General features: G+C 37.8%; 1 protein-coding gene across 2 annotated transcripts in view; it reads right to left on the bottom strand.

Annotated features, from left to right (window-relative positions):
• Dhc98D (Dynein heavy chain at 89D) overlaps positions 1-19,285 on the bottom strand; it is a 519,777-nt gene that overhangs the window by 283,893 nt on the left and 216,599 nt on the right. For both annotated transcript variants that reach the window (XM_083131330.1, XM_083131320.1), the window contains 3 exons: positions 17,456-17,709; positions 6,597-6,785; positions 1,305-1,477 (listed from right to left, as the gene is read on the bottom strand). In XM_083131330.1, coding sequence (XP_082987456.1) covers positions 1,305-1,477; positions 6,597-6,785; positions 17,456-17,709 — 616 coding nt within the window. The remainder of the gene's footprint in view (positions 1-1,304; positions 1,478-6,596; positions 6,786-17,455; positions 17,710-19,285) is intronic.

The following is a 19,285-nucleotide window of genomic DNA, read 5'->3' as shown; positions in this document are numbered from 1 at the left end:
ACACCAAGAGAAAGTGAACTGTCATTGATCCCCCCTCCCCCAGTGTTTGCACCCAATCACCGCTACTGACAAGACACATAGGTCTTCATTTTTTCATATGACCATGTAGGACAGTGATAGTGCGACAAAAAAATTAAAAAAACAGTAGGGGGAAATTGGTGATGAATTCTGGTAGTGTCAATAGGATCTTCATTCATAGCTTGGGGACTTGATTCTACATGTGTATGCTTTGACGAGTTACACAATTATGACCCAACTACAAAAAAAGTGAAAAAAGTATTTTTTTTCTTTAAAGGTTATTAGCCGACTACCCCCTCCCCCAACGGACGTTCTTTGGTTCAAAAGCGTTAAAAGAAAAAAATTCTGGCTTACTCCATCCGAATATAGATCACAGAATCACAGAGCAATGACAATACTAGTCTACAATCCCACCTGCGCATGTAAAATTGCATAAATTGTGACGAGGCACACAAAACAACCGGAGGAGAGCACACGGCCTAGCAACCCACACACAGCTCTATTTCAACCTCAACTGACTGATAGATAATTGTTCACAAACATTTAACCGCTGTTTCTGGACCTTATTCCATGTTGACATTAGGTTCATTTCTCTCCTTAACTGCATGGAAAATGAACCTTATGTACCTAATATATTTGGACCATACGATTTCACTCGTTCAAATCACTCGATTCGGCAATTGAATGAATCGGATACTCTTTCTTTGCTGTAGCCAATTAAGGTCAAACGATTAATAGGTTACAATTCGGCTACGGCAGTTTGAAATGTTCTCAGAATAATCGAGGATTGATAAAAAAAGATTGAATATCTCAAATCATTATTTTAATCGATTATGCCCATCACTACTTTAAAGACAACAGGAAACACTAGTTGTTAAGTTCAATATCTTATTTTCTATATCAACGTTCTTGGAACATTTCTAAAAAAGGTCATACTGAAATCTTTTTATGAATCACTGATTTACTTTCCATTCCTGAGGGAACTAAAATTGGTTTAAAAATTTGACAAAAAATATGGGTGTATGCCATTTTTATTTATTTAATTTATTATTTACATAGTTGTGTAATCCTTGTGAGCATCATCTAATAAATATTTCCCTCATGTGACTGCTTCATTGTTTAGGACCCAGTGGTTATGCTTCAAGGTTTTTGAGAGGTTGATACACAGAGGATAATTACAAAAATAAAATATTCATGAATATTGGTTGAATTCACATCAGGATGCAAATAAGTTATTTAAATACAAAGTTTAATTTGCAATTAAGCCATAACATTAAATTTGTTACCTCAGAGCTCTCATCAAAACAAGATCTTCATCATAATCCGGTGACCCACGTTTCAACTCTCCAGCCATGGTAAGCACCGACTTCAAAGCACGCAAGCCAAAATCATAATGATACTGTTTAGAAAGCTGCTCTTGGGAAAGCTTATACAGCACTGTCATTTTCTTTGCCAGAACCTGTAATTACAATGAGGCACAAATAAAGGTATACAATTAAACCCATAAACTTTTACTTTCAACAGCATTTTTTTTTAAAAAAAAGTCTTTTATATATGTTCAGAACAGTGATGAATTGTCAGAATTTGTTCTAATCTAATGAGAGAGCCCTTATTCGCACAGGTTGTCATTTGTTTGTGTTCTATAGTCTTGCTTTGCTTTGGCTGATTCCCACATATCTGAAACTACATATCACTAGTTTGCATTTATTTTATTTGTGAGTTGTTCATTAAATTTAGGCCTTCTTCTTGTATCAAGGATGGATTAAAAGGGGGCACAGAGGGGGCATCCTGGGCGACTTCTATCGAGGACCTATTTTATTTTTTTCATATATTGATAAATAATTTACACAGTGGGAATGAAATACAACACACATAGTGTCCATTAAGAAACATACAGGAGTGGAATAGAGGGGGACTGAAAGGGCGCTCTACTACACGAGGGGCGACAGACTCATAAGAGCATTATTTTAATTCTTCAATAATATGCACAGTTGAAATGCAATACAGAAAATATTGTGGTATTTCATGAAGAACTACTGCTATGGGGGAGCAGGAAACTTAACAGCGAATGCAGCCGAATAACTAAAATAGGAACGACAAAAGATAGGGGGCAACAAAAAATTGGACGTGACAAATGATAAGGGGGCGAACAAAGATAAGAATGATGAAGGATGGGGACGACAAGAGACAGGGGCGAACAAAGATAAGAATGACAACGGATGGAGCGATGAATGTTAAGTGAGCGACGAATGATAAGTGGGCGACAAGAGACGGGGGTGAACAAGGATAAGAATGACGAAAAATAGGGGCGACAAATGATAGAGGCGACGAGAGACAGGGGTCAAACAAGGATAGGAATGAGGAAAAATAGGGGCGACGAATGATAAGGGGGCAAACAAGGATAAGAATGATGAAAGATAGGAGCAACAAATGATAAGGGGGCGAACAATGCAGCATAGGAATGACAAATGATAGAGGCAATGAATGATAAGGGGGCGATGAGATACGGGGGCAAACAAGGATAGGAATGATGAACGATAGGGGCGACAAAAGATAGGAGACGATGAGAGTCAGGGGGTTGAACAAAGATAAGAATGGAAAAAGATAGGGGCGATGAGAGAGACGGGGCAAACAGAGATAGCAGTGATGAAAGATAGGGGCAACAAGAGACAGGGCGAACAGAGATAGTAGTGATGAAAGATAGAGGCGACGAGAGAGAGGAAGCAAACAAAGATAAGAATAACAAAGGATGGGGGGTGACGAAAGATAGGATGCAATGAGAGACAGGGGCGAACAAAGATAAGGATGGGTGAGATGAAAGATAGGAGTTGACGAAAGAATAGAGGGAGACGAAAGATAGGAGGCAATGAGAGATAGGGGCGAACAAAGGTAAGGATGACGAAGGAGGGGAGAGGTGACAAAAGATAAGAATTAAATAAATTTAAGATGAAGGCCTAGTATAATATTACTAGAATGGATCAAAGGATTCGTGAGGTGACCTCCTTCCCAGAGGATCTAGAAAATATTCCCGCCACCTCTGCCTCACCACTGATCTTTTTCATGCGCATTCACTGTGGAAAGGCAGTAGCCAGGGAGAGAGAGAGAGCAGCTGTCATGTGCCCCAGTGACACTAGGGTGATGATGAAAAAAATTTAGACAAACTACAACTATCAATCTTAGTAGCTTGCTGCAAGGGCAAAATAAAGACTTCAGGGGGTGATCATTCTTCTCCTGCAACCCCTCACAAGGTTGTTTTTTTTTTTTAAAGTTATTGATAATTTAATTTAATTTGAATTTGAATTTAAAATGTTGGGTGCGTCAGCACTAAGGCTATTTTGCACCCGTCACATTATACGGGGTCCAGCCCCTTACCATTACACATAACAACTCTAACATTGTATAACTAAAATCATAAAATATTCTGACTATCGTTAAAAGCTGAGGCTGTAGAGGGTCACTCAGCACACATAAGGACAAAAGAACAGAACAACACAAACAAAATTATACTGGCCATGAGGCCAGTCGCCAGAGCCTCGTTAGTCTGCAGTCCAGGGTGTACTAATGTGGAAGTGAGGTTGACATTTGGGTGTACTACGTGGAAGGTCACCCCTTACACCCCTAAAGTTATTGATAAATTTGCAAAGTTGGAATGAAATACATCAAGCATTGTGGCATTTTATGGCATACCCAAGAGCTAAAAATTAGCAACCATGGGAGGTGACACTGCAGTGCTCTTCTTGCCTGTTGGGACAAGATATAGGTTAAGCTGCTCCACTGATCCCAACAGTCACATCTATTATAATCAATAATCAATTACTTTTGATTTCTGAGAAATCTATTACAGTCTTTATTTTATTGAAGTTAAACAACTTAGAATGATTGGTGTGCTCAGCGAACATATCACTTATTAAGTAAAATAGACTTGCATTAAACAGCAGAAGGCTGCCAAATCGTTTCTTTGTCTTTTGGGTGCTCCTTGATTTATCAAAAAACAAACTTCAAAAAGTACCAGCGACATTAGTTCTAATCTTGAATGCCCAATACCTTCTGACACTATACAAAGGAAGATATCACGACAGTGGTGTGCCCAGGATTTTCCAAAAAGGGTGTACGTTTCTTTTTAGAAATACTGGGACAAAGGAGGAGGGTGGGTTATGAATCCCATCAACCCCCCCTTTGGCACGCCACTGATCATAAAACTGGAGACCATCTGCGATGTCACTACTTTCATACTGGAACATGACTATTTCACTTCTTTTCGCCAGCTACTCGATGTGGATTTTCTGACTTAAAAATATTATAAGCATGTAATTCATAATTGTAACCGACCTCATAGTGCAAGAAATACTATGGCTCGGACGTGGGGGTAAAAAACTTGACAGATGGTTGAACCTCCAACATTTTAGATACAACAGTGATTTTATGACATATATGGTAGGACCATAGTTTGTGAGGGAAGTCTGCTGGGTTTCGAAAGTTGGGGGGAGGGTTACCGTAATGGGTGCCTGTCCCCTCCGAGAGCATGTCTTTAATCTGCCACTGTCATGTGTTCTATGCAGCTGTCATTCCTCAATTTTTAGTAGACATCATTCAGTCCGAAGTTCGCTTTAAGTAGGAAATTAATGTGTTGACCAGTTCTGAACTACATAATTTGTATTCATGTCCAGATATTATTAGAATGATAATATCACAAAGACTTAGGTGGGCAGGCCATGTGGCACGAATGGGAGAGGAAAGTAGTTTACAGGATTCTTGTTGGGAAACCTGATGGTAAGAGACCAGTAGGAAAGCCAAGACGAAGATGGGGATATAACGTTGAGATGGACCTAAAGGAAAATGATAGGGATGGAAAAGAGTGGACAGATCTTGCTCAGGATAGCGACAGACGGAAGGTCTGTGTTGCTGCAGCCATAAACCTTCCGGTTTAAGAAGGCTAGAGAGTTAGTTAGTTCTGTTCAACTTTGGAGTCATTTCAATCTGATCAGAAATAAATTTTAATTCATCTGTGTACAGATATCTTTAATGGCAATCTAAAGTTGTTCTCTTTCAATGTGTACGCTATATTATTATTTTTTATTACAATTTAACAAGTACATGCAAACCTCCATGGTAGAGTGGTCAGTGTAATGTGCTACGAAGCCAGAGGTCCCAGGTTCGAGCCCTGACAAGGCATGAATGTATCATTTTTTGTCCCATCACCAATTTCATCAGTTCATCGTGCATCGTCATCATTGCAATTAACCCAAGAGATCGAAAAGTGATGTAAAATAGCCATAAGAGCATATAATAATGTCTATTGTCAAGGGAAACAACTGCTTTCCACACCTTCTGTGCATGATCTAAAACTCAAATTGATTTAGGGTTTATGTCAAAAGATGTATAGCTAAAGGCATGCATATTTCATTTTTGACAAAAACACGAAATGTGAAATAATGTTAATTTTTCATGTCTTTGAAAGGTGAGAGGTGCATTTTCCTACCATGTTTTGTCAAGAAATGATGCAAAATGCAAAATAGACTCAAACACGAAATTTATAGTTTATTTACCGACGCAACACTTTCTGAAGTTTGAATTATCCTGTGAGTTATGAAATTCCCGGAAAATTGATTAGTTCTGCTGTAAATATTTGAGAAGCAAAAATGGACCCCTTTATACAGGAATAAACTTAATACTCTGGTAACTGCATAAATGTGCTATTAGAAGGGATATGTTTATTTCAGAATTATATTCACCAATTTAAAACCAAATGTCATTTTATATACTGCTCTTGATCCAATTTTCCACCACTATAACACCAACATTTTATTTTACTTACCGGGAAGCACTTTTGAACCCGAAATTAACTCTGTTTTTGTACCAAAATTTTGCTTTTTAATTTACCAAAAATATGTGCCTCCATGTATAGTGCTTCAATTGGACAAATTAAGTAATGTACTGGTACTGAATCAATATAAGAGACTTGCAGATTTTCTATAAAGTATTATTATTATTAACCTTGACTTTCCATAACTTGCTGACAATTGATATGTTGATATCTTTGGGAGGTCGCCCAAGAAATCCTGCCTGTGTGACTTTTATAATTTCAGAAATATTGAAAGTTGATCATTACAGAAGGGTATTGTTTCAACTTCTGGTGATTAGTACCCTAAACAATAATAAATGGCAAAATTGTACCCTCAAATACAGGCTATTTATGCAAGTATCATTTTGATAAAATTACTGACAAACTCATATACCTATAGTGGCCAATATTGATAAGGGTATCAATTGTCTGGTCTCTGATGTGTTCCCATTTTACAAATGGAATGAGAAGCCGTAAACATTTCCACATTTGGACAAATGATAAATACTGACTTAACATCAGACAATATAGAACTAAGTTTTCTTAGCATGCAATGTTAATTGGACATTGTCCAATGCTTTAAACTATACTTATTCTAACACTATATTTCGATAGCGCATGGATAATGTCCATTAACATTGCATGTTAATGTAGAACCATTGTCACTAACATTCAGAGAATTACTACGTTTCCTTCTTTTCACAACAAACAACAAAATATTTTATGTAATTCTTACCTTTGCTCTGAGGAAACCTTCGGAAAACAGCATGATTAGTGCAATCATTTCCATATCGGGAACAATGCAAACCACAGGTCGAAAGAATGCCTTCACAGATTCTGGTAGCTCTGTTCTGCCTGCGTAACCTGGGTTCATTGTAATGAAAATGCCCATTTTAGCATCCAAGCTAATTTCTTGGCCCTCAAACTAAAATCAAGAAACAGAAATAATATTAAAATTAAATTGCTGTATATATTAGTATTAGATAAGTAAAAGTCTTACATTTCTTTAAAAAAATCATATTATCATTATAAATGATATTATTTATAACCAATGTACCTAACTCGGAGAGGACTAATATTTTCTTTTGCAAAAATTACTGAGAAATGCTATGAGATTTTCCACAGATGTTTTATGAATATTTTGTATTTGGAAAATTGTAGTACAATGTTGGCTAATATGAAAAAGCATGGAATCACATGAATTAATACAAACAATGTTTTCATATTGAGAAAATGAATCTTTGGGAAGTTGCCAAGTTATTGACTGCAAATACAACTTTTTCATAATTCTAATTTATGCTTGAGATCTTGCATTTCATCATTGGTAAAAATGCAGTTCAGTGCTTTTCTTGAAAAATGTCAATGACTGTACAAATATGACTATTTGCCAGAGAAAATATGATAATCACAGTAAACCTTTTCCAATGCTCCAAAATCACTTGATGTAGACTTGGGGGAACCATAAGGGTCTTAAGACAACACTGTACTAGGTAACACTTGCCTAATTCGAACTAAATAATGAGAAACTACAAGAAAATTGAGAAACCGTGCATTCAACTTTTCTTCAAATGTAAGGGAATGCTACATGTAGAAAACACATTGTTTTAAATAAAATAAATTGGAAACAGAATACAAAACACCCTGTTTTTAATTAAGTATTTAAGATAATACATCATTTGCTAGCATGTTCATCTTACCTGTATGAAAGCAGAAACTTGAAAAGAAACAGTAAACATATGAATAGAACTTAAAAATCTAACATACACAGTCCGACAATTAAGTAATCAGACTGATTTTATATTGTCCCACGTGTGTGTTCTATCTGTGAAGTAATGCATTTATGATGTAGTGTGATCCATAATCCACAACCTGGCAACACCTCATGAACTTGCGATGGGCATGATAGGAATTATACCGCCATGTCATGAGGGAGGTGTAAGGGTGTCATCACGTAATAGCTATGGAGCAACAAGTGAACTAACTAACTAACTCTCTCTCTAGCCTTCTTAAACCCGAAGGTTCATGACTGCAGCAACACAGGCCTTCCATCTGTCCCTATCTTGGGCAAGATCTATATACTCTTTTCCATCCCTACAGATTTCCTTTAGGTCCATCTCAACGTTGTCCCGCCATCTTCGTCTTGGCCTCCCTACAGGTCTCTTACCATCAGGTTTCCCAACAAGAATCCTGTAAACTACTCTTTCCTCTCCCATTCGTGCCACATGGCCTGCCCACCTAAGTCTTCTTCATTTAATTATTCTAACGATATCTGGACATGAATATAAATTATGTAGTTCTAAATTATGTAACCTTCTCCACTCACCTGTCTTCTCATCCCTTTTAGGTCCAAAGATTTTCCTAAGGATCTTATTTTCAAATAATCTCGATTTCTGTTCCACTTTCAATGTAAGGGACCAAGTTTCACATCCATATAATAATACAGGCAAAATTACTGTTTTGTATATTTTAACTTTTAGTTTCTTAGATATTGAACAAGAAGACAGAAGTTTATGAAGAGAGAAGTAACATGCATTTCCTGAATTAAGCCTACTTTTTATTTCCTCTTTAATATCATTTTCATTTGTTAATATTACTCCTAAGTATTTGAATTTGGAAACTGGTTCAAACGAGTTGTTATTGTAACATATGTGTAATCTACAGTGCCTTGAGTCGGGGGGGAACTGGCAGCACTGCCAGAGGAAGATGGCTGAGGGTGAAGGTGTGGATCGCACAGAGAGCAGCTAGATTGCTTGTAGAGGTCTTGCGATAATAAAGTATGTTGTTGACTAAGGGAAGTCTTTTTTAAGAGATAGAAGACCACGAGACATGGCGCAGTCGTGTGGAAATGTTGCGAACCGAAAATAAAACTCGGGCTTCAGACAGGCGGAAGAACGGGTGAGTTGAGTGCCTACGTGTGAATTTTGTTCGCCGTCATGGAATCGGCCAAGATTCCCAAGGAATTGCAGCTTTCGGGTAATCTAAGTGAAAACTGGCGTCGCTTTCGACAGAACTTCGAAATATATATGAAAGCAGCAGGGCATAACACGAAGTCTAGTGACGTAAAAGTTGCCATATTACTTAATGTAATAGGTGAGGAGGCTGTTGACTTGTTGAGTACTTTTAGTTTGTCGGAAGAGTCCAAGAGTAATTATGAACACGTTTTGCTAGCATATGAAAATTACGCAAATCCTAGAAAAAATACTGTGGTGGAGAGGTATGTTTTCAACTCTCGTGTACAAAGTGAAGGAGAGTTCTTCGATAATTTTGTAACTGATCTCAAAAAACTGGTAAAGTCGTGTAATTTTGGTGACCAAGCAGATAGCGTGGTCCGAGATCGTATAGTTTTGGGTGTTCATGACAGAAGCCTACAAGAAAGAATGTTACGAGAGGGAGACTTGTCACTCGAAAAAGCTGTGGAAATGGGACGTTCAGCAGAAAGAAGCAAGCAACAAGCAACCACGATTCAGAATAGGAATCCAGGTATGAATGCTGTGATGGTCGTGAAAGCCCATAAGGAAGAAGAAACTCGTCCAGTAGGAGGTATGGTAAATCCTCATAAGTCGTACCAGAATAAGACGAACAGGAATAAGAAAAATGAAGAGGAAGTATATCAGTGCAAGAGGTGTGGTTATAAGCATAAAAAAGCAGCATGCCCAGCATTTGGTAAGCGTTGTAAAAAGTGTAATGGGTATAATCATTTTGCAGTTGGGTGTAAAGTGAAACAAGTAAAAAATGTGGAATTGCAAGATGACACGTCAGACAGTGGTGGTGAGGTGTTAAGTGTTACTGCTGTATTTGCAGCAAGTGGAAGTGCAAGTACCCACAATAAAGAAGATGGTCGGAAGGAGTGGTTAGAAAAAATAATGGTAGAGAATGAGGAGATTCAGTTCAAACTAGATACTGGTGCTGAAGTTAATGTGATGCCACTAAGGGTATTGAGTGAAATTAAAAGTAAGGACAAGCTAAGGCCAACATGGGTGGTCATAGAAAGCTTTGGAGGTGCAAAAATTCGTCCATTAGGTGTGGCAAAGTTAAGCTGTGCGTCACAATTGTCTGAAATGGAGTTAGAGTTTGTAATAATTAAAGATGAGTTCAGGCAATGTAAGCCAATATTAGGTGTAAATGCATGTGTCAGCCTAAATCTAGTGAAAAGGGTGCAGGTTAATCCAGTATCCGCAAGTGACAAAATTGAGTTCATTGAAAGTAATAAAGATGTTTTTGAAGGAGTAGGTAAATGCTCAGGTAAATTAAGAATAGAAATAGATGAAAATGTAAAACCAGTTGCTAAGCCTCCACGAAGAGTGCCTCATTCATTGAGGCCTAAATTAAAACAAAGCTTAGAAGTGTTGGAAAAACAAGGTATAATAGTTAAAGAGGAGAATCCTCAAGCATGGGTCAGTAATTTAGTAATTATTGAAAAACCAAATGGCTCACTAAGGTTGTGTTTAGATCCTCAGGATTTGAATAAGGCCATTAAAAGAAACTTTGTGTTAATACCAACAGTGGAAGAGTTAAGTGCAAGGCTAAGTAACAAGTCACTTTATTCAGTACTTGACTTGAAAGATGGATTTTACCATGTAGAGTTAGATGAAGATTCAAGTAAATTATGTACCTTCAATACTCCTTTTGGGTGCTACAGGTTTACTAGATTGGCATTTGGTTTGTCAATAGCACCGGAGGTTTTTCAGAAAATCAATGAAAAGAATTTTGGTGATATTTCAGGTGTAAGTATATACTTTGATGATTTGTTAATCGCTGCAAAAAGTGAGACTGAGCATGATATAATATTGCAACAAATGTTAGAAAGAGCTAGAAAGTTGAATATAAAATTCAATCCAGCAAAAGTACAGTACAAGGTCAGTGAAGTGAAGTATGTGGGTCATGTGTTTTGCAAAGAAGGTGTAAAGGCAGATCAAGAACAAGTCAAAGCCATTATCAGCATTGAGGAACCCCGAGGTAGGAAAGAATTACAAAGAATTCTAGGTATGGTGAATTACTTAAGTAAGTTTATATCAGGTATGTCTACTGTAACAGCTCCACTACGAGAACTTCTTAAAGATAAAGTTCATTGGCAATGGTTACCTCATCATAGTCAAGCTTTACGGAAGTTAAAAGACAAGGTGTCTACAACTCCAGTGCTAGCCGTGTTTAATGACAAAAGGAAAGTTGTCATTCAGTGCGATGCCTCTAGTGAAGGGCTAGGGTGTTGCTTATTGCAAGAAGGTAGACCAGTAGCGTATGCTTCTCGTAGTCTAACAGAGACTGAAAAGTCATATGCTCAAATAGAAAAAGAAATGTTAGCAATTGTGTTTGCAGTAGAAAAGTTTCATTATTACATTTATGGTAGGCAAACTGAAATTCATACAGATCATAAGCCATTAGTCTCTATAATGCAGAAATATGTAGCAAATGTTATGTCAAATAGGTTACAAAGGATGAAGGTGAGATTGTTGAAGTATAATCTGAATGTGGTGTATATTCCAGGTGTAAATATGCACATTGCAGACTTGTTGTCTAGGTCGTTCATAAAGGACAAAGTACAGAGTGATCCATTCTTAGCAGAAGTTGTCCATAGTGTAACCAACCATTTGCAAATCAGTGAATCACGAAAACAAGAATTTTGTGAACACACCAAAAAAGATCCAGTTCTTTGTAAAATAATGGAGTACCATACAAATGGTTGGCCAGTGGAAAAGAAATATGTGCCAGATGAAGTAAAAGTGTACTACAAGTTACGTAGTGATATTCATGTAGAAGGTGGATTAGTGTTTTTGGGACATAAAGTAGTTGTACCATTAAACTTAAGAGAAAAGGTTCTAATGTTACTGCATGAAGGTCATTTTGGCATTGCTAAAACTAAACTGAAAGCAAGAAAAGTGGTATATTGGCCAGGGCTAGCAACAGATATTCAAAATTTAGTCCAAAATTGTAGAGTATGTGAAAAACATCAGAGGTCAAATTGTAAAGAACCATTAATCTCGCATACTATTCCAGAATTGCCATTTGAAAGGTTAGGGGTAGATATTTGTGAGTTAGTTATGGATTATTACTCTAAGTGGTTGGAAATTAGGCCACTAAAGTCTAAAACATCGACAGAAATAATAGATAAACTGAAGTCTATTTTTGTAACTCATGGGATTCCACAAGTTGTAGTTGGTGATAATATGCCTTTTGGATCATTAGAGTGTAAAAAATTTGCAAAACAATGGGATTTTAATTTTATAACCAGCAGTCCCAGGTATCCGCAATCAAATGGACTTGCTGAGAAAGCTGTAGGAATTGCTAAGTCATTGTTAAAAAAATGTAATGAAGAAAACAGTGATGTGTTGTTAGCTCTTCTAGAGTACAGGAATTCTCCTGTAGCTCGTTTAGATATAACACCAGCTCAGATGTTGATGAGTCGAAGAGTAAGAACTAGGTTGCCTATTCATAAAGAATTATTAAATCCGGAAGTACAGTTGAATGTAAAAAAAGTACTAAAGGAAAAACAGGATAAATCTAGGAGTTACTATAATAAGTCAGCTCATGAAAGACCTAAGTTTAAGCCTGGTGAAACCTGTTTAATTCAGAGGGATAAGGTGTGGGTACCAGGTCAGGTAGTTGCAAGTCATGATTCTCCAAGGTCATACATGGTTAGAGATGAAAACAATCAATTGCTTAGAAGAAATAAGGTACATTTAAGAAAATCTAACAATGCTCCAATTTTTAAAAATGTCTTAGATGATGAACCTTGTAATGTCAAGACATCTGTAGTGTGTCCAACATATGAACCTTGTAATGTCAGAACGTCAGTAGAATCTCCAAACTCTGTAAAAAGTGGAACTGAGACTGAAACAAACAGCAGTAAAAATATGTATGTAACCAGGTCTGGTCGAACTGTAAAACAGCCAGTCAGACTTCATGATTATGTTTAGTAATTTGTGTATAAGGAATTATTGTAAAGGGGAAGATGTAACATATGTGTAATCCACAGTGCCTTGAGTCGGGGGGGGAACTGGCAGCACTGCCAGAGGAAGATGGCTGAGGGTGAAGGTGTGGATCGCACAGAGAGCAGCTAGATTGCTTGTAGAGGTCTTGCGATAATAAAGTATGTTGTTGACTAAGGGAAGTCTTTTTTAAGAGATAGAAGACCACGAGACAGTTATCAATAATTAGATTTTGATTATTACCTAACAATTGGTTTCAGCCTGTAAGCATATATTTAGTTTTCTCTTTGTTAACTTCCAAACCTATCTCTTTAGCAGTTTTGAAAAATATTTTAGCATTATTCTTAATTCTATTCACATCATCCCCCAGTAAGTCTACATCATCTGCATATGCTAACAACTGAGTCATACCATTTAATTTTAGTCCTTCGTTAGTTTCTTTTACCTTCCTAGCAACTTATTCTAAGGCAAAATTAAAGAGCAATGGAGATAATGCATCTCCTTGTTTTAACCCATCATGAATTGTAAATTTGTCAGACATATAATAATAATAATACCCACACGAATTTTACTTTTTGTTTCACTGGTGCATATTTTTATCATACTAACAAGCTTCTTAGGTATTCCAAACTCTACTAATATATTATATAATTTATCTCTTTTGACCGAATTATATGCTTTTTTGAAATCAATGAATAGCTGATGGACATTTTGATTATATTCCCACTTTTTTTCAAGTGTCTGTCTGATGTGAAAAATTTGATCTGTAGTTGATCTGTTACGTTTAAATCCACATTGATAATCACCTATAATTTCATTAGCATATGGGGTTAGTCTTGTTAAAAGAATGTTAGATAATATTTTTGGGCCTCCCCGATGGCGCAGTGGTAGCGTCGTCGCCTTGTAATCAAGGGGTCCCGGGTTCAATACCCGGTGGAGGCACAAGTGGTTCGGATCCCACTTTAAACTGTAGGTCCAGTCCCGATTAGCCTTACTGTGCATAAAGTGGACTTAAAACACTAAATCAATCAATCAATCAATATTTTGCATGTTGTTGAGAGTAGAGAAATTCCACGGTAATTATTGCAGTTCATTTTATCACCTTTTTTAAACACAGGAACAATTATGGATTCTTTCCACTGTTGAGGGATTTCTTCTTTATTCCATATTAAACAAATTAATTTATGAATTTGACATATTAATGAATTTCCACCATATTTAATTAACTCAGCTGCTATTAAATCAATGCCAGGTGTTTTGTTATTCTTTAGCCTTGTAATAGCATCTTTAACTTCAGTCAAGTTCGGTTCTGGAACTAAAGGTTCTGCTGTGTGTACTTCATTTACTTCTGATTTATCTTCTACATGGACATTTAAAAGGTCATTAAAGTAGTTCTTCCATCTATTTAGAATATCACTTGGGTCAGCTAGAAAATCACCGTCTTTATCTTTTATCAAGTTTACTTTAGGTTGCCACTCCTTTCTAAATTCATTTACACCTTTATATAAATCTCTGATATTTTTGTTTTTGCTGTTTGTTTCAATTTCGTTAATTTTGCTTTTCAAGTAATTTCTTTTTTTACTTCTAAATGTGCGGTTAGCTTCTCGCTTTATTCTATTATAATTGCTTAGATTTGTATCATCCGAATTATTTAACCACCGAAGTCTAGCCTGATTTCTTATTTCTATAAGATTATGACATTCATTATCAAACCATGGCTTACTTTTTCTTGGTTTATGGTATCCTATACTTTCTTTAGCTGCTGATTCTATTGCATTATGTATGTGCTCCCAATTCTTATTTACGTCTGTCTCATTTATATTTTCATCATCATTTAAATCCTGCAAAACATCAAATCTATTTGACAGTTTAATTTGTGAACATCAAGTTTAATTAAAGACATTCCGAAAACTGCTTGCGAGAATAAACATTTCTTGAATTCTATTGTTGTGGAGGACAAAACAGCATTTTCACTACGGTTCTTGTATGAACCGACAAATCGCTGAATGGAAGTCACTAAATTTACCAAGAGGCACGAAAATGCAGCTCCGAAAGCCAAAGGTGAAGACAATGTTGTGTTTTTTGAGGACAGCAAAGGCATTATTCATCATGTAATTGTTGCAGAGGGTGAAAGTGTAATTGGTTGTTACTATCGTAGTGCTCTGAATGATTATTATCGAAGAGAACTGAACGCACCAGACCTCAGTATCCTGCTCCACGATAATGCACAGTCCCACAGAGCAGTGGTTGTCTATGTATTCCTAGTCCAAAAACAAGTCAGTATGTTGAATCATCGTCTCTACTCCTCAGACTTATCCCCTTGTGATAATTTCCTGTTCCCGAAAGTGAAGCTGCTGCTGAAATTACGCTGTTTTGATGAACACAGGACCATCCAACAGGTTGTGATGTGCAATCTTCAAGTCACATCACATGAAGACTTGCAGATGTTGTATCGATCGTGATGCAGGAGGGATGTATTTTGAGAAATAAACAGGCAATGTTCAATTATTTTGCTTCATTTTCATCTGATAACGACTGTCTCATTACTTGTTGGACTATGTATTGCTGGCACCCTTTCATCATTACCAAGGTTAAAAAGAGTCCAAAACATAGGCAAGAGAAGTAGGTGTTGTGGGAGTGTAATGTTCAGTTCAGTACAAGGTAGGTAATAGAAACAATTTATGTGAATTATTTTACTAGCATCAGGAATGGTATCAGAAAAGCACAGGCCCTTGCAAAATTCATTGTTCTTCCCTCAATTCAATAAACTGGAAAGAAATTGGAAAATTATTTGAACTCAATGTTAGTCTTCTTGAAAGAATTAATGCAAAGCAAATTACAGTATATTACGAGGCGCATCCCGAAAGTAAGTTTCCCTATTTTTTAAAAAAAAAACCAACACAGTTTCACAAAACCATTTATTGGCAAAGGTACAGCAAAGGTTCAGCTATTTTTCAACATAGCAACCACCAGAATTGAGACACTTGTCGTATCGTGGTATCAACTTTTGGATCCCACTGTCGTAGAACTCTGCCACCTGTGAATGGAACCAGCGTGTGACAGACATCGTTGCCAAAACGCTCACCGGAGGACAGGAATTTCTTGAGGTGCAAGAAAACGTGAAAATCGCTGGGAGCCAGATCAGGACTGTAAGGTGGATGATCAAACAACTCCCAGCCAAATTCCGTCAAAACAGCTGCTGTGCGCCGAGCCGTATGTGGACGAGCATTGTCATGGAGGAGCACAACACCTGCAGTAAGCATGCCACGCCTCTTGTTTTGAATGGCACATCGCAATTTCCTTAGTTTTTCACAGTAATGGTCAGCGTTCACCGTTTCACCTCTGGGGAGGAAGTCAATGAGCAAAATGCCCTTCCTGTCCCAAAACACGGTGCACATCACTTTCTGTACCGACAGCGTCTGTTTGAATTTCTTCTTGACCGGAGATCCACTATGCCGCCAATGCATTGACTGCTGCTTGGTTTCCGGGGTGAAGTGCGAAATCCACGTCTCATCGCCCGTGACGATCCTGTCGAGGAAATCATCGCCGTCATCATGGTACCATTGCAGGAATGTCAGTGCTGCTCCTGAACGTTTCATTTTGTGTTCGGGTGTCAGGTTTTTCGGCACCCACCTGGCACACAATTTTTTGAAAAGCAGGCGCTGCGTGACAATCTCATGCAACACGGATCGCGATATCTGCGGAAAAAGGCTACTCAACTCCGTAATCGTGAAGCGACGGTTCTCTACGATGCGCTGCCGCACCAGCTCAACCAGATCATCAGTGATGAGGGACGGACGCCCACTGCGCTCTTCATCATGGACACTTTGACGACCTTCCGAAAACTGCCGACACCAGCGACGCACCATCTGCTTACTCATAATGTTCGGCCCATAGACCTCACAGAGCTGACGATGAATGTCAATTGGCGCAATGCTTTGTGCATTCAGGAACTTTATCACCGACCGAACCTCGCATGCGGCGGGAGAAGGAATACGAGCTTCCACTTCAGACCACTGCTGCCTCGCTACTGGCGCCGGGCGGGATCTGTCCGCCTGGCATATGATTGATACATCTTAGCTCTGCTGCACATGTGCAATTTACACGGCTCATTATGTTTACTTTCACGGGAAAAAATAGGGAAACTTACTTTCTGGATGCGCCTCGTAGAAATGTATGTGGCACATAATTTACTTATACACAGCAATGTTGTAAGTATATAAAATAGGGAATATTGTAGCCTCCCTAGAAATAAGGAAGGACTGCAAGAGGTAATTCATGTCGACTCAATGGGGACATGATATCCGGATGTTCATCCTTGGCAAAAGGAACGAACATGCGCCTACGAATTTATGTAGTTTAATTACAAAATACCCATTTATTCTTCCCATATTACTGATAACTGGTATAACAACAGACAGATTCACATTTAGGTGCTAGGTTGATTAGGATTTATCTGGCATGTGTGAGGACCTTTCGTCTCCTGGATGCCCTTTCGTTCCTGATTCTAATCCAACTCCTCTACTCTCGTTCTTTCTTTTCCACCAAAACCACGATCATCCACCTCTCTACGTCAACACCCTTACCACATATTGCACTCACACCACTCCACATTCTAGCTCATGCTGACACTTAAACTTCCTCATTCCAAACATACCACAATACTTACTGTAAATCTTGTAAGTTTTTGCATTAGAGCACTGCGAATAGTTTGAAGTTGAGTAGAGATGACAGATAACACAGACACATCAATTCGATTAAATTCATCGTAACAGCCCCAGGCTCCACACTGGGCAAGACCAGCTAGATTCTTTCCAATTGCCTTATAATCCATTTGCTCACCACAGTTTGTCACCACACAGAGCAAACCCATAGCCTTTGCTAAGTCTTTGGTTGTCTCTGTTTTCCCTGTGCCTGCTGGACCTAAAGCGAGTAAATAAAAAGCAACACTTTCACATAATGAAATTAGTTGTGGAACACACAAAGTGGTTGAAGTCTAAATATTGTTCATATATTCGATGTTAGAGAGAATTTTTAATTCCAGTGAACATTATCACTAAACGTTAGGAATGGGTTGATATGAAATTTTTGCTTGCATCAATAAAAATATACCAATACTTATAATGGATTCAAAATTGTAAATGTTCCTTGAAGAATATAAAGTACTAGGTAACTACAATGGGTTTTACTGTGAAAAAAAATAGGCTTTTACTTCACAAGACCAGGCCATATGAATTATATATGTAAACCAGATCAGTAAAATTATGTGTAGTTTTATGATTAACCAATATTGGCCTATATCAGCCAATGTGAATCAGTGAATGCAGGACACAGTGAACGAACTGCAGAAAAAAACTGCAGAATTTTACATATTCACATCAACAAGTGCATAAATTAGTGTAAATATTGTGTATATATGAGGTCTGACAATTAAGTTCGCAATCTTATCCTAGAAAATATGCTACATACCTTATTACAGATTAGCACTGTCGTCACTTTCAATGTACTTCCGTTGGGAAGCTATATACCGATGCCAGAACCTACTCCACCCTTCGAAGCAATTTTGGAACTCTGTTTCTAGAATGGCCTTCAGAGCTGTCGACGTATTAGCCTTTATGTCCTCGATGTCATCATAATGTCTTCCTTTCAAAACTTGTTTCATCTTCGGGTAAAGAAAGAAGTCATTGGGGACAAGGTGAGGTGAGTTTGGGGGGGGGGGTCTACCAAAGTTATTTGTTTCCTGGTCAAAAACTCCCGTACAGACAGCGCCGTGTGCACAGGTGCATTGTTGTGATGCATGAACCATGAGTTGTTGGTGAAAAGTTCCGGTTGCTTGCATCTCACTTTTTCATGCAACCTTTGCAGCACTCCCAAATAGTACACTTGCTTAACTGTTTGTGCTGGTGGCACAAATTCATAGTGAACAATCCCTCGGATATCGCACAATTTGACGAATTTTGGCAATGTTTTTGTCCATTCAGCTCGTTACTGACTACCCTACCCTTTCTTCATCAGTCACTTGTTCCCTCCCCTAAGAAAACAGTTTAATCCATTTGTACACTGCTGTTTTTTTCATGGCATTCTCACCGTACAACTGCACTAACATTTCCCGTATTTCACTCCCACTCTTGTCCAGTTTCACCAGAAATTTGATGTTTGTTAGTTGCTCTAATTCCAGCTCAGCCATTTTCACGACAGGGCGCACACACACACACACACAAGCACAAACAACAATGCATGCCACTCAGCACACGTCAATGTAAACATTGCTGTGAGAAACTGAAATACCATAATTACAAAATCTTACAGAGCTGCTTCTATAGTGCTGCCTTCAGCACTAAATGGTGGCAAGATCGCGAACTTAATTGTCAGACCTCATAGGTGTTCATTTCATATTTTCCTTTCCTTCCTTATTTTCTATGTATAGTATATTATGTTCAACATAATTTGGAGACGTATCTTCAATTCATGCAATTTATTTGTCAGGAAGGATACAAGC

This window comes from Lepisma saccharinum, chromosome 1 (genome assembly GCF_977018435.1).
Source record: "Lepisma saccharinum chromosome 1, izLepSacc3.1, whole genome shotgun sequence".
NCBI classification, from domain to species: Eukaryota; Metazoa; Arthropoda; class Insecta; order Zygentoma; family Lepismatidae; genus Lepisma; species Lepisma saccharinum.
The sequence above is the reverse complement of the archived record's forward strand: the minus strand, read 5'-3'. Positions and strand labels throughout refer to the sequence as shown.